Below are 15,656 nucleotides of genomic sequence, written 5' to 3' on the forward strand. Positions count from 1 at the left end.
CTTGATCATAACAACATTGATCGTTCCCGCGTGGGTTCATGTGAGTGCAGCTGCCAAGTCCAGACCAGTTTGGAGAGTCAGATTTTGAATTTACGGCCATGGACAAAGCGAGATGATTGTTTGGATTTTTCTGTCCCTGTTAATCACCACAGAAGTGTCTACGACTACTGGAAAGTGTTTTAAAAGCGAATTTGTGGGTACGTTCTTCCATGCGCATATTGATCGAATGTAAACTTCCCTGAACATCAAACTTAAATTTATTCGCTTTTTTTCTTTTTTGACAGAAAGCCTTTTGATTTCCTGTGCATTTGTGTATAATTCGTTAAGTGTGATTTTAGTGACTTCAATTTAAATGCAAATTTTTGTCTGGTCATGGAGATTAGACACAATATAGGCGGGCTTCAACTTAATTGAGTACAATTATGTGCCCAAGCATGATTTCCTATTCTAAAGTATTAATTAGTTGAACTGTAGTCCTTTTTTTTTCATCAGAATGTTTGTGCAATATGTGCTCATATTTAATGACATGGAAATGGTGTGGCCGGGTATTCTGAAGTTTAGCCGCTCTTAATTTCAACGTGAATATTTAAATTTCCTCACGACGTTTCAATTTTTTTAAATTTTTGTCCAATTAACAAATGGAAGGAATTTTTATTCCACATGAAAGAAACGGCATCAGAATCGCTAATGAATCACAACCTGCACACAAGTGGTTTTGATTTTATCAATCGCTTTTGGTGTCAATTAAATTCTAACAGAAAAGCCATAAAATATTTGGAGATATGATACATTAATATTTTATAATGCATCAAATGTTTTTGGTCATGCACAATTATTCTACACATGTAGTCTAAACAGGTCACGAAACCAAACAAACGGCAAGAGTACCATATAACCCCAGACATTAATTATGGATTCAGACTAGTAGACTTTGTTTTTAAAGTTTTGTTGTGAAAGACAAAGAAGTGGAATGCATAATTAATGTTGGGGTTATAATTATGGTACTCTATCCCAACTCAAGAAATACAGTGTGCATTTCATTGTTGTTAAGGAAGAGACAAACTTGTTCATTAATTGATACCCAAAGCAAGAAACACTTTTGATGTTAAGTTGCTTTTAATCATTTTCTCTTGCACACCGCAGAAAATATTTGAGGAATCATAAACTATATAAATGTCATTTGCCCCAACTGCTGTATATGCTCCAACTGTTTGGCATTCTTTTCCTGTGAGCTCAGAGCTTTCCTCAGAAAAATGTTGTTAAATGAAGGCTCTTTTCTGTAATAATTTATTATGAACAACATATTATACTAGAGTTATAAAAAATTAGCTTAGGAACTAGCATCTTATTTCTCCTTACAATATCACCTCTGAATCAAACATTAAGGTTAGGAGAATAAAGGAAATGATCATCAACTAAAGAAACTGTTGATTTTAAAACAGATTCTCCTGGTCAGCACTTTAGGAAATGTCTAGAGACCAACATGGAGAATATCCACACTGATGTTAGGGTTTAAAAGATTGATTTATTGATTATGTTTGAACTGTATATAAACATATACTTTTACTGTGAGAAATTAGATTTTAGAGATTATTGCTCTCCTTCCCTTAACAATATTTTGAATATCTATTTGATATCTTCCCAGGAAACACAGTGAAACGGCATTTCAAGCTGTATGGTGATGGTATAACATTACTTCCTTTAAAAGTGAGCTACAGCAAAAGAGCATCTCATCAGGTTTCCTCTCATGTGCTGCGCATTTTATTGGAGGAAGTATTAGGATATGAAGATGTTGTTTTAGTCCTTGATGATTCTGGATTATCAGTTCACAAGGCTCTTCAAAAGATATCAGGATGTTCAAATCACAGGTATTCTGTATATACTGTTTACAGCCTGTCCGCTGCTGTTTGTGGCTGTGATGCTATGATTTGGGAAAACTAATAATCTAGCACCAAGAAGTGTAAAAGACTTACAAACTGTATTTATTCACAATTTAATGCTGCAGCATTTATTGAATTTTTAGTTTTCCAGTGTGGTATTTATCAAGAAAGGCATTTATTTTAGTTTCTTTTAAGTGGTGTTATTTCAAAATTATCTTTTTAAACTTTTGACAGCAGTCATATTATGAATTATTAGATTTTTTTCTTCTTACAATCCTTGATTAAACTGCTGCATTCTTCTAAAATGGATGCAGCATTTATTCAAGAGCAGCATTTAAATCCAATTATTTAATAGATGTAGCCAGGAGTATGTAAATGGGTGTTGGCAAACATTCAGGGGAGTTCGATACAACACTGGGGGGTAAGCTGTGATGGCCTGGTATCCAGGGAGAGTAGCACTTCTAGTTGCTTTGGCTGTGGAGACCATGATAACCTCAGGTGCCTTGTAGGCCACTTGGTTTGATTGCAGACATTACGGAATCATGCCCATTGAAAAACATCGCACGAGAAAATGCAAATAAGCTAGAAAAGAGAAAGAGAGCATGCATAACTTCATGTAGGCCTGTCAATCTGACTGTCAATCATGTAATCCCCCGTGTACGCCGTGTTGGCAAGTATTGTTTCTTGCTCAGACAACTGAAACATAGCGCTATTCGTTGAAGAAGAAAAGCCGTAATCTTGATTAGGCAATATTGTTTAAAAATTGATCACATGTAAAATTATTTATTCAAGCCGAGCGATTTTTTCATAAAACTTTACCAAAATCTCGGACCATAGACTTACTGATGACGTACTCTCTGGTTATCTCGGAATTGTTTTTGACGGCAATACTGCACTGAAACACTTTTCTGTTTTGAAACTTCTGCATTCATTTCAGTTTTTTCAAGAATGGAATTCTCTGAATATGGTCTCGGCTTATAGCGAGTATTTTCAGGTCACATGTTTTAAGAACCCAATTAAAACAGACCGAAGTTTAGGGTCTCGGCTTATAGCTGAGTTCGGCTCATAGACGAATAAATACGTTAAGATGGAAATGCGGCAGATTTACGAGGTTCGACCATCAATTTCGCCATGAAAGCAAAATAACGTTACAGAAATATTCCTTTTTAGCCCGTTATTGCTGTCAGTTTCACTTAACATGTCTGGAAAGTATACGTTGTAACTTCCTACTCCACGTATGTATACACTCAGTTCCAACTCAGCTTTACCATAACAACACTTCGTTTCATCACCTTCAAACAACACTAATTGCTTCAATTGTATCTCCATTGTCTCTGAACGGACGCAATGCGAAATTTTACAACTCCCATTTGGGAATTCGTCAATTCAGATCTTAAGAGATGGAAGCTGGTGGTGAGCTTTTGCAACCTCATTCCGCCTGCAAAGCATCATGGATACCCCACTTTTCCCAGGCGATGCTTTTCAATGGGCGCGATTCCGTAATGCTTACTTCTCCACTACCAGTAATTCCCTGAAGCCAATCATTCTGGAGCCTAATACTTTTTCTGCTTTTACTCCACCTTTCAAGCTGTGACTCTAGTGCTGTTCCAGATGTTATGATTAACACAGAAGTCTGGGTAGCACCAGGTTATCAATACAACAAGTGGTTTGACAAAAAATTTGTGAATGAAGCTGGAAACATTTCTACACACGGCAGGTACATGTACATGTGAAAATCAAACTTGTGCGTAAAATTTTTATGCCAACTGAGAAAAATATTGCACTCAAGCAAGCTCGACGTGACATGTCACACGGCTTTCTCTTCTCGTGTTTTTGTCTTTACAGATTTGGATGGTATCTTCCAACTTCTTTTGTTAAAAGGTTATGGAATGACAGCAGGATCATAGCAGACAGCTGGAGAGCTTTACAACTACAGTCAGTGTTAGGACAATTGTTACAAAATGCATCACTGCTTAATTCTTACGTTAACGTCTCAGAATACAAGAAATCTTGTGAAGAAATTGCCAGTTGTAGTAATGGCTGGTTTCACAGCACAAAGTGCAGGGATGGTGATAATACAATGCATTGTGCAGTTCTTTTGGCTGATTTTCCAGGTGTGTTTGTAAGTTGGTATAGAGATATAGTGATGTAATGGTGAGTATGGTGGGTTCTAGCTCAAGAGATCCAGGGTTTTAGACATGGTTAGGCCATTGTGTGGTGTTTTGGGCAGCCAACATTTTAATCCCAGTGCCTCATTCCATCCAGGAATATAAATGGGTACCTGTGAATTATCAAGAAAGCTTTATTAATGCTGGGGGATAACCTTGTGATGGACTAACATCCCATCGGGGGCGGGGGGGGGGTAGTAATAACACTCCTAGTCATTTTACACTAAGGAAACCACAATAAGCTACATGTGCTGTGTGGGCCACTAGGCTGGAGTACAGACTTTACCTTTTATAGAGAAACTCACCAAAATACAATAATTTGCACAAGTTGGCAGACCCTTGAAACTTGTGTAAATAAGAATCTCTTGTGTAAATAAGAATCTCTCCTGAAAGTTCTTATAATTGTTTCTAAATAATGTTTTTTTGTTTGTTTTTTTGTTTTAAGAACACTATGGATCATTGCTCCAGCAGCAGATTAAAAGTCTTGGTCTGAATATATCAGTGGTGTGGTTGGCCTCAGAGTTACAACAATTTATCAATGGCAGGGTTGATCAGCCATTGCTTCTCTTAAACTGGGAACCAAATACTAAACCAACCACAGAGAAGTTGACAAGAATAAGTCTTCCGCCTTGCAGGTGAGTTGGGAATAATAATCAAGTTTTAATTGTGTTGTTGCCTCTGTCAGAAAATATTCATGTCCCCTTTATAAAATAATTAAGGGTTTTATTTTGCCCTAGATCCCCACATGTTTCAAAACAATAGGCTGATTTCATTAAGGGAGATCAATTTATGGAAATTTTTAATCAAAAAAACCTTGTTGTGATTTTTCAGTGCCAGCGTGTCTTTTATTCATGCCTTGTCATCTCACCAAGATTACTACAACTGTGATTTTCCACCGAGTCATCTGTATAAGTTTGCTTGGGGAGCAGTTAAAGATAATGCCCCTGATGTATACTACCTGCTGTCAAACTTGTACTTTGATAAGGAGACACTTGGTGGCCTGTTACATAAATATGCCTATGGAAGAGGAAATGTTACAAGTGAGGAAATCGCTTGTGATTGGTTAAAGCAGAATAGGGATACATGGATGCAATGGTTGCCATCTGGGAGTTTTAATAAAACACCAGTTTATCTAGGAGGGATGTTCCCTTTATCAGTCAGCAAGGATGCTGTGTGGAGCAGGCCTGGAATTTTGCAGGGTATGAGAAATAGGCCATTTTACAGTTTTGTACTTAGTTGCCAAGCCTTTGATTCAGAGTGAGGCTGAAGGTGACCTTGTTGTTATAGAGACCTGTATCTACTTAGCATGATAACAATTGAAAGTGATTTACGTTTGAAAGGCAGCAAGGTTTGTATCACAACAAGGTCAACCTTAGCCTCACTCCCATTCACAGGCTTGGCAACCAAGCACAACTGTAAAATGGACTATTGATTTAGACTCCAAAGAGGTCTTAAATACTTGAAGGGCTAGTTACAGTTGTGATGTATTATGTTGTCAATCAATGGCATGTATGGTTCAGTTGTTTGTTTTCAAACCCAATGTACTTCAATATAACCAAATTATTTGCAACGAGTAGAGTTAGTTGACAATACAAATTAAATTGAACCACAACACAAACTGGTTGTTTGTACTTTCATGACACAATGTACAGCAGCTTTGAATATTGAGTGACTGCTATTTTTAATCTGTGCAAACTTAACATTCGAATTTTACAAGGTTACAGCCCTCTTGGTCAATCAGATGCCAAACAAGAATAATCTAGACTTGGTCAGTTCTCTTTTCGTTCATTTCAGGGAGTTTGCTTGTTTTTTCTCTCAGACTGAGTTTTAATTAGCTCCTCAGGATGTTTTGCCTTTGTTATTATTGGCTGTTGACAGTGATAACTTTGGTTTTGGTGTTAGGACACCAAATGAAATGCTCTCTAGTCTTATAGCAGTAGTTAGCTATTAAGAGTTTATGTTTTGCTTTGTTGAAGGTGCTCTGATGGCTTTGGAAAGCATCAACAGTGATTTTAAAATTCTCAATAATTACAGCTTGGAGCTCATTGTAGAAGACACGCACTGTAAAACATCTCTCATTCTCAATGCATTCATTGAGTTTATGTCACGATCTCACAATAAATCGATAGTGGGAATCATCGGCCCAGCCTGTTCAGTTCAAACTGAGATCATTGCTGAAGTTGCACCACTGTACAACACAATGGTCATGGGTTATAGTGTGGAAGGTGTTGCACTGGCAGATCGGGAAAAGTACCCATTGTTCTTCAGAACTTCTCCTAGCTATGCAGAATTCAAGTTTGCCTACACTGCCATCTTTGGGTTTTTTCAATGGAAGCAATATGCCTCATTAACTGATACAAACTATGTATCACGCACTGTGACAGCAACCCACGAGTATTTGGAGAGCCAAGGAATTAATTTGGTGTATGCAAGACAGATCACTAATCAGGACAGTGTAGATATTAAGACTTATGTGAGGTCCTTAAAGGAGAGCTCAGCCAGGATTGTCATTGCAACTTTGTTTGAGAGTCTGGCAAGAGCTGTTGTGTGTGAGGCTCATATTCAAGTGAGTGATTGTTTTGGCCTTTGCATAAAAATTGTTTTTTGGGTCACAGTGTGTGCATATAGTGATGGGTAACTGTGAACATTAGAGATGTTCATGAGCATTAGCTTCTGATGAGGGGATAATGTTCAAAACCTCATGTTAAGAAACTCTTTATGTTGGCCAATATAAATTCATTATTAACTCAGTTCATAAAACCAAACTGTCTTGTAATACCCCTCCCCCCCCATGGATGCACTAAGCACTACAGTTCCATTAGAAATTCACCACCTTAAGAAAACTCTAATCAGGCATAAGAAAACTAAATCAAAGTCCTATATCCACCCTTTAAACAACTGAGGCCTAATGCCAGTTTCAAAGGAATAGACTTTATCGAGGGAAGATCCCAGTGGAATTGTAGGGTAAACATTTTTGGAGCATATTTGTGCCTATTTGATATGTAATCCATATGGCTTCTCGCAGGGCTTGACTCCTCAGAATGGCTATGTTTGGTTTCTGCCAGCGTGGCTAGCACATGATTGGTGGGATCTGGACCATTCTCGTCAGGATAGTGACACCTCTGTAGGGATCCTCAGTGTACCTTGCTCCACAGCTGACTTGAAGGAGTTTGTCAATGGAGGGTATTTTACCCTTTCGAATGCATTTTATGGTGAGGAATTGGACACGATACTAAGTGGAGGGACTGTGAGCCAGTGGAGACAGGAGTATGAGAGAAGGGTTAGGAAACAGGTAATCTCAGCGGTGCTCACATGTAGTTTCACTAACGTAATCACTCAGTCACTCACACTTCTCACTTAGACTCGCTTTCCTATGCACTTTCTCTTGTTCCCTCCCTCCCTCACTTACTTCTCATCAAGGATGCTAGCATGTCAGGCAGCCAGTAGTCAGTGTGCTGGACTCTGGGTCGGTTAGCCTGGGTTCAAGTCCTGGCTGGTGCCTGACTTTGTGTCCATAAGCAGGACGCTTCACTCACATTGCTTCGTCTTCTTGGATAAGACATTAAGCTGTAGCTAGGTCCCGTCTCCTTCGGGGTTAGGGGTAGGAGACATAAATTTCCCATGCACGAGATTACTGTGTAGTGGATGTCCTCCCTGGGGTGGGATGGGTGGGAAGGTGAGATTGCTACATGGACTGAGGCGGCTGCCAGAGGCGCCTGATAAAAATGCTGACGTCCGATCTCAACCTTACGATACTGTTAAGTGCGACTGAAAATATCCACATAGAAGTCTGCTCTATATAAATGTAAAAATGTAATGTAATGTAAAGCAGCACTAATACTGTCAATCTCTAGTCATCTTATACCAACTTAATTTTGGTTGCATTACAAGCATAACTAATATTAACCGTGTCATCCAAATCCCATCCACAACTTACAACTTTGCTTAGGATGCACAGGTTTAAACATGTCCTAGTATTTCATTTTAAAATTAGCCTCATTATTTAACATCAGAGAATATGAGTGACAAAAATTGTATGCAAATCAACAAATGCAACTGCACAGTGCATTGTATGCAGAACTTTGTAACTGTAACTGCTTGAATTAAACTATCCCTCTATCAGTTTTGGGTCTACAGCTGTGTCCTGGTAACTTGCTTTTGTGTCTCAAAGGAGCAGTTATGATATTTTACAATTTTACAGTAAATTGATGTGTCATTAGTGAAGTGGATGTTAGCATCACAGGTAATACAAGTATACATGAGCTGCTAAACTAGTTTGTAGTGTATTGACTGCACGCTAAAATGTTATTTCACGAAACGGTTTATTTGTTGAACTCCAAGTTTTTTACAACCGTACCGAGCTCTGCTCTCTCTCTCTTACTAACCGGGAAACTACATGATTGACAGGTAACAAAACGACAATCGGTAGTGGTCACTACATAGTTCTTATGCGATTTTTTTTTCAGGGTCACACTCCCTCAGGATATGCAAGTTTTGCACACGATGCTGTGTGGGCCTATGCACTGGCTCTTGACAAACTTTTTAAGTCACATCCAGCAGGACTGGATACAATAAGAACAAATCACACAACGCAGTAAGTACAACCTTTAAAAGACGAGTAGAAGAATGATTGATTATTTACTATTTAATCAATACCCACGATCTTTGTGTTGAGTTGTATGGAATAGGAAAAAGAAGATCGAGATCGCTATGAAAAAAGTAGAGGTAGATTCAATCTGTCACAGTCAAGCTGCAACTTGACCTTCCATTCTAGGAGAACTTAGGCAAAAGAGTTGTTAGTGTTTCTTATACGTATGATGCACGATCCTCGCAGTGGATAGCGCTATTTATGCAATAGCGAAAATCAGACCTGAAAAAAATCAGGCCTGTACGGGACTCGAACCACTGACCTCTGCGATACTTAAATGCCTCTATTAGCCCCAGTCCCCCTACAAATGAAATACCAAATGGGCAAAAGAGTTGTTAGTGTTTCTTATGTCATTAAGCCTCCTACGAACTACGGTTAATGAGACTAAGTATCTCAGTTATAAAAAGTGCTACTCATTGAAAATATTTTTGAATGGAGTCATGGTCATCACTGGAATACAGTCAGTCACACTGAATCTTTTGCCAACTAAACCTTTTTTTGGGAATGATTTTGAGTAATTTTTGCCACCACATGTTGGGACTTTTTTTTTTCGTTTCTGGATTTGACAGCATCTGTAAGTAATGAATAGTTCAATCAATTTTTACCAAGGAAAAAAGGCTGATAGTTTCGAAAGAAACTGTTTGGGGCTGCGTCGGTGGGAGTAACGAAATAATTTGGATATATCAACAAAGTTGAAATGGTAAATTGGCCACCGTAAGGATTACAAAAGCTGACGTTTCGAGCGTTAGCCCTTCGTCGGAGCGAAGGGCTAACGCTCGAAACGTCAGCTTTTGTAATCGTTACGGTGGCCAATTTACCATTTCAACTTTGTTGATTTACCAAGGAAACATACACTTCCTTTTTTGTGCAATTGTACTGTTTACTGAAAGCTCTGGCACACTATTTTCTCTTTCACAGGTTGTTGAAGAACTTCCTCCAGCAGACCAACTTTAGTGGTGTATCTGGGCGTGTCATTTTCAGAGCTGGCGAGCGGTACCTTCCCATAGTTGAAATGGCGCAACATTTTCCTACCAAGGTCGTAAAAGTCGGGCGTGTGCTCCCTAACATGTACAGAGCCTGTGGCAGTAGCAACCGCTGTCTTGAAATGAATGAGACCAGTATCCTGTGGCCAGGGGGGAGGAGACCTACAGACGGCAGATCAAGTGAGTGTAACCCTTAATTTGCCGAGAACTAAAGTAAAATTTTGTCTTTAGTTGATACACATTTCTTGATTTTCGTTAAAAAAAAATTTGATGTTTTATGAGGTCAATATACGTTTTATCAACCTTAAGCTCGCGAGTTTTCCTGTCTTCATCGGTCCTATGTTGGATGATATTTTAATGTTTTACGGAGAAAAATCAGGCATATTTTATCCTTATTTCTCTTGTCAGAGCCGTCCTCCCATGAAGTTTGCTCGGTGGAGTCTTTCAGAGCCGCACTTGGTCTTTCGTGCACGGGAGCCATAGCTGTCATAAACACTATAAGTAAATTGAAATTTTGGTACAAAACACTTTCAGCTGGGGAAATTGTATCCTATTTTCCGAAATAACGTGCGTATTTATGGCACTTTGTCAGGTGATATAATGTGTTTAATTTTTGCAGCACCCCGGTCGGGCGTCTTTTCTTGGTAGTTTGTGATTGGTTGCAAAATTGGAAAATCGTGTTTTTCCACGCTTGCTACTGATTGGTTTCTGTAATTTCCTAGATGCGCTGAGTGAGATTTAAGAGTGAATTTTGTCAAAGAAAAACCAAAGTATTATATTGGCCAGAGGAGCCGATGAGAGTGTAAGATATTGACGCGTAAACACGCGAGTGATGATTGGTTGGTGGGGTAGCGCAAACTAGATTCCTATACTAAGTCTAGAGCGTAACAAAGGGAAAAAACAAATGAAATCCTAGATGTCTAACGAGTAAAAGTGAATGCAATGTTCGTTTTGCACATATAGTTTGTCTTTCTTTCCACAGCTATCGGCTTGTTCCTCATCATTGTTATAACTCTGATATGGATCTGCATCAAGAAGAGGTAGGAGTGATTGCTTGTTATCAAGGTTACCGACATGAAGCAGTTTGAAAGCATCAAAAATCAAACCTATACTTTAGGCTGCTTCTTCGTCGCAATGTGGTTAGTCAAATTTACCACCTGGAAGAAAGAAACCCATCGGATTTATATCTTTTTTTTATTTGGAGTTTAGCAAGAAGTGGCCTTCCCTTTAGGCGCGAAACAATAAATAAAAGAGAAATTGTATGAGAAATAAGATTGAAATACCTTGAATAATAGTTATTAAGATTTATCAGGACCTATTAGGTCTCCCTTACATGGCGATGAAAATAGTATGGGAATCAATAGTTGAAATATCAAATGAGGCAATGACATATTTAACCCAACTTGATAACAAGAGAAGACAAAACAGTTGAAGTGATAACATCATTGGATCTAAAAATATATTCATTAAATCATAAGAAATAATTTGTATCATCTATTCTCTACGAATTTGCAAATGTGAATGTATTCCATTGACCAAGTCTCACTGATGACAAAATAGGAGTGGGCTAAACTCTTCTTTAAGCGTTCAACTAATTTGATTCAAAAGGGCCATTGTCTTTTGAGCGAAGACTGAGGTGAGACTTGTCTTTGATTGCATTTTGGAACATCGGTATGACCATCAAATGCGTACTTAGACTGAAAAAAGCAACAGTGCAGCGGCTAGGCTGATATGCAACGTGCCTCGCTTTGGTCATAGAACTTCCCGTTTTAGTCCTTGTCTGGCTTCCCGTGAAATTCGCATGAAATTTAATTACCTCTTGACGGCCCAGAACCCAAGTACTTAAGTGACTAAACAAACACAGACAAAAGTACAAGCTTTTTTTCTTTTCGTAATCATGAAAGGTTAGTCAGTTGTTAAAACGGCTTTATTTGTTTGTGGAGATTTTTCAACTCATTTTTGAGGAAGAAATCGGTTTGAACGTGGATGAGCACGCGCCGACTAGTGCACAAAAGCGCGTGCACAGATGACGAAATAAGTGAAGCGGAAGCTCGTCATAAACAAATTCAAAGACGAATTCATTTGTTAAGAGTCCGAGACAGATGGATTCAACGACGAAACGCGGAACGTTTTTGCTTCGTGAATTGTTTATTATTGTTTGCTGTTGTTCTTTTTGGATCTTGTACGTTTTAACAAGACCAATTTTTCTTCTGGTGTGCCTCTTTTTTTCCTTTTTTTACAAGCTGTGGAAAAAATTGAATTATTCATTCGGCAATCGCTTTAATGAAGAAGAAGAAGAAGAAGGAGAAACTGCACTTGCGCAGAACCCTCCGAGTTTGGCTGCTTGTGCCATTGAGGATCAGCGTATTGAAACTCAAAACAAGAACAATACTCGGGAGCCGAGCGAGGGAAAGCGAAACTCATCAAGAAATTTTGAGAGTTACAAAGCGGGAACCAGAATACACCGGCCATTGGAAGAGCGACGGACGTATGGCGATACCAGATTTCGTGAATCGGAGAAGGTCACATATCACAATCAAGTAAGAACAAGCCATTTTAAGAACTCGATAGCTGTTCCGCGGTTGCCGCTGATGAGAGAACGACTGTTTGACTGCCGGGGTCTTAGGAACACAACTCAAACAAGAATCAATAAAATGACATACATGGGAAATAACAGTGCGTTCTTGTGCAGCGATCGGATGGAGGGAAAAAATCGAATGCAGGCACCCCCAGTCGAAGAGCTTTACTCAGGAGATGTCAGGTGGAAACCCAAAAATCATTGCCCAGCAAGGGGACAGCGGTGGCCATACGTAAGACCAGGAACTGTTGAAAGCTGGCGTATGGAAAAAACGCCTCGAATGGTGCTAATAAAACCAAGACCCGCTGGAACCTGGCGTTTAAAGGAACGACCACAAAGGAATGCTGGAAACAACTACGCATTTTCATGCAAGGACCGAAACAAGGCCAGGCCTGAAATGCGGCCACCACCGCCAGTCGAACTTTTACATGAGGAGAATGTCTCTACTGTGGGTTTAAAAAAGGCACCATTAGGTGAAAATAACATTCCAAGCTGTTTCAAGAGGAGTGGTTTAGTTTCGGAAGACTTCATGAGAAGAAGCAAGATGCTTTTCCGGCCGTTCATTTGTGTGGTTAATGGTATGAAAAATGTTCTGACACCCCTGCTTCGGAAAATCTACTCTTACGACCACAGAGTAGTTAGCGAGTATTGCGGAATAAGCAGGGTGAAGAAGCCTTGTCCAGCGGAATTCAGTGAGGATGACGAAGGCGCACTTGACAACGACATCGGAAAGAACTTGAACCAAAGGCAAGGACGGGGATGGAAATTGTCAAACCTTGGTGGCTTACCATATTTGATTCGTGAACTTTTTCATCTTGTTGTAAGCAGTACTTGCCGTTCTCTTTCGGGTGTTTTCGTTTGGGTCAAGAAACTGCACGCAATTGGATGTGCCTTCTGTTATGCTAGTAAGAAACAAAACAAGGACCTTAACAAAAGTGTCGACCGTTTATATCAAGTAGAGAAAAATCGTCAATCTGAAACATCCCGTCAGAGAAATGAAGAGCCTTCCGAATCTCGCGGTACAGTCAAGTCAGGACAAGTTGATATGTCGAACGCCTCTCGTGGTTCGTTGAGATCTTCGAATGAACATGTGAATGTCCAGGCTTCCTCAAACAGTGTCATATACTCTGACTCACAGGTGCACAGTCCTTCGCGGGATTCCAAGATTCAGGATGAAACTTTAAACGTCTCACCGCCTGTTCGACAACGTAATAAGACTTGTTATGAGTTATCCACTGATAGCAAGGTGAAAGGAGAATTAATCCATTCAGAAAGTGAAAGAGAGACTGATACGAAGACAAAGAGGGAAGAAACCCAGTCTACTTTGCCTGCCGATAAAAATGTTGCTACATCAAGACCAAGCGAAGAAAAGGAGGTAAAAACTACCGTATCCTTGTCAGCTCTAAAAGGTTTAATACGAGACCTAGAACAGAAAATATCAGAATCTACGGAGAAACGTCAATTGTCTGACAGTGTCACCGAAGATAGGAGAACCAAACAGGAGGTAACAAAGAAAGATGTTTGTACACAAACTGAATCAATGACAGACAAGCCAGGAAAGAATGTGGTGCCACTTTCAATCGAAGCAGTCCCGGCGTATGTTAAAACGGAACCTGAAGAGCAGAGATTACAAGGAGAAGCAAGTGAACGCCAAGTGTTATCTGCTAGTGGCACGGGAGTCCAAATTACCCAGTGCGATGCAAAATCGTTAGAGGCTGATGAGAACACTAATGTCAAACCACAAGTCTCTAAAGGAAAGCGGACTAAGAGTGGTGAAAAATATAAAGGGCTGAGGTCTCTGAGGAATAAGAACGTCAAGACCTCTTTTGTCTGCTCGGACAGTTCCTCGGCAGAGTCGATAAACGTGAAAAGAAAAGATAGAGGAGACGTGCCTAGCAGCTTGGAGCTTCATACTACGGAGTCTCCACCAGAAAAGATTTTGATACCGCTCTCCATTGAGGCAGTCCATTCTAACATTGAAAAAGAAAATGAAAGGAAAAGATTACAAGGAGGAGAAGGTGAATGTCAGGTGGTGTCTGCTAGTGGTTCGAAAGTCGGAATTACTAATTGCAATGCAAAGTCGTCAATGACTGAGGAGGACAGTGACGACGAACCACAAATGTCCAAAGGAAAGCGGACTAAGAGATGTGACAAATATACACAGCTGAGGTCAAAGGACTTAACGACCTCTTTTGTCTGCTCGGACAGTTCCTCCGCAAAGTCGAAATGCGCGAAAAGAAAAACTAAGGGAGACCCACCCAGCAGCTTGGAGCTTCATTCTACTCACTTTGCACCTAACGAGAATGCAACAATCGTTTCATTTGAAGACATCCAAGCTTACCATGGGACTAAAGATGAAGGGCAAAGTTTACAAAGAGAGCTTCATTCTTCTGAGTTTGCACCTAACGAGAATGCGACAATAGTTTCATTTGAAGACATCCAAGCCTACCATAAAACAGACGATGAAGGGCAAAGTTCGCAAGGAGAGCTTCATTCCACTGAGTTTGCACCTAAAGAGAATGTGACAATAGTTTCATATGAAGAAATCCAAGCTTACCATGAAACAGATGACGAAGGGCAAAGTTCACAAAGAGAGCTTCATTCCACTGAGTTTGTACCTAAAGAGAATGCGACAATAGTTTCATATGAAGAAATCCAAGCTTACCATGAAACAGATGACGAAGGGCAAAGTTCACAAGGAGAACTTCATTCCACTGAGTTTGTACCTAAAGAGAGTGCGACAATAGTTTCATTTGAAGAAGTCGAAGCTTACCATGAAACAGACGATGAAAGGCAAAGTTCACAAGGAGGAGAAGGTAATGTCGAACCGCAAATGTCAATAGGAAACCTAACCAAGAAAGGTGACGAAAATGGACAGCTGATGTCTAAGGACTCCTCGAACAGTTTCTCAGCAGAATTGAGAGACGTCAAAAGGAAAGGTAACGACGACCCATTTAGCAGCGTAGAGCCCCAGGCTACCGATGTTATACCAAGGAAAACATGCCAACCACTCAGACATGCCACAGTAAAACAAGTACACGACACTGAAATGGTGGAAAGCATAGATTCATCCTCGACTGATCAGGAAGAACCAATGGAATTCATCGATGGTCAAAATGCTGAGACCTATAAATTTGGATTTGCAAGCGATGATGATAAGCCTCCGACAAGAAAAGACTTTATGGAGGACACAAATGTGATGGAAACAGACCAGCTGATACTAGAATGCATGAGGCATCAAACAGAGAAATTGGAATCAACTCAACAGTATTCTATACAAAATCCATTTCTTGTGTTTTCTGATCGTATGCAAGCATTCCATGTGCAGCCACTTGAAGAAATGGAAACAGATCGTCTGCCCATTCATACCACGCCCTCCTTTGTTCAGCAAAACTCAGC

At 39.8% G+C, this 15,656-nt stretch overlaps 1 protein-coding gene across 1 annotated transcript in view; it reads left to right on the forward strand.

The window, feature by feature from the left end:
- The first annotated feature begins 4 nt into the window (after positions 1-4).
- Positions 5-15,656, forward strand: part of LOC111328095 (uncharacterized) — a 25,741-nt gene continuing 10,089 nt past the window's right edge. Inside the window, exons 1-12 of the mRNA XM_022932504.2 lie at positions 5-197; positions 1,646-1,868; positions 3,469-3,597; positions 3,726-3,994; positions 4,494-4,683; positions 4,880-5,247; positions 6,025-6,614; positions 7,074-7,340; positions 8,515-8,642; positions 9,615-9,859; positions 10,088-10,180; positions 10,662-10,719. Coding sequence (XP_022788239.2) covers positions 113-197; positions 1,646-1,868; positions 3,469-3,597; positions 3,726-3,994; positions 4,494-4,683; positions 4,880-5,247; positions 6,025-6,614; positions 7,074-7,340; positions 8,515-8,642; positions 9,615-9,859; positions 10,088-10,180; positions 10,662-10,719 — 2,645 coding nt within the window. The 5' untranslated portion in view covers positions 5-112. The remainder of the gene's footprint in view (positions 198-1,645; positions 1,869-3,468; positions 3,598-3,725; positions 3,995-4,493; positions 4,684-4,879; positions 5,248-6,024; positions 6,615-7,073; positions 7,341-8,514; positions 8,643-9,614; positions 9,860-10,087; positions 10,181-10,661; positions 10,720-15,656) is intronic.

Source organism: Stylophora pistillata, chromosome 3 (assembly GCF_964205215.1).
Source record: "Stylophora pistillata chromosome 3, jaStyPist1.2, whole genome shotgun sequence".
Taxonomy (NCBI): domain Eukaryota; kingdom Metazoa; phylum Cnidaria; class Anthozoa; order Scleractinia; family Pocilloporidae; genus Stylophora; species Stylophora pistillata.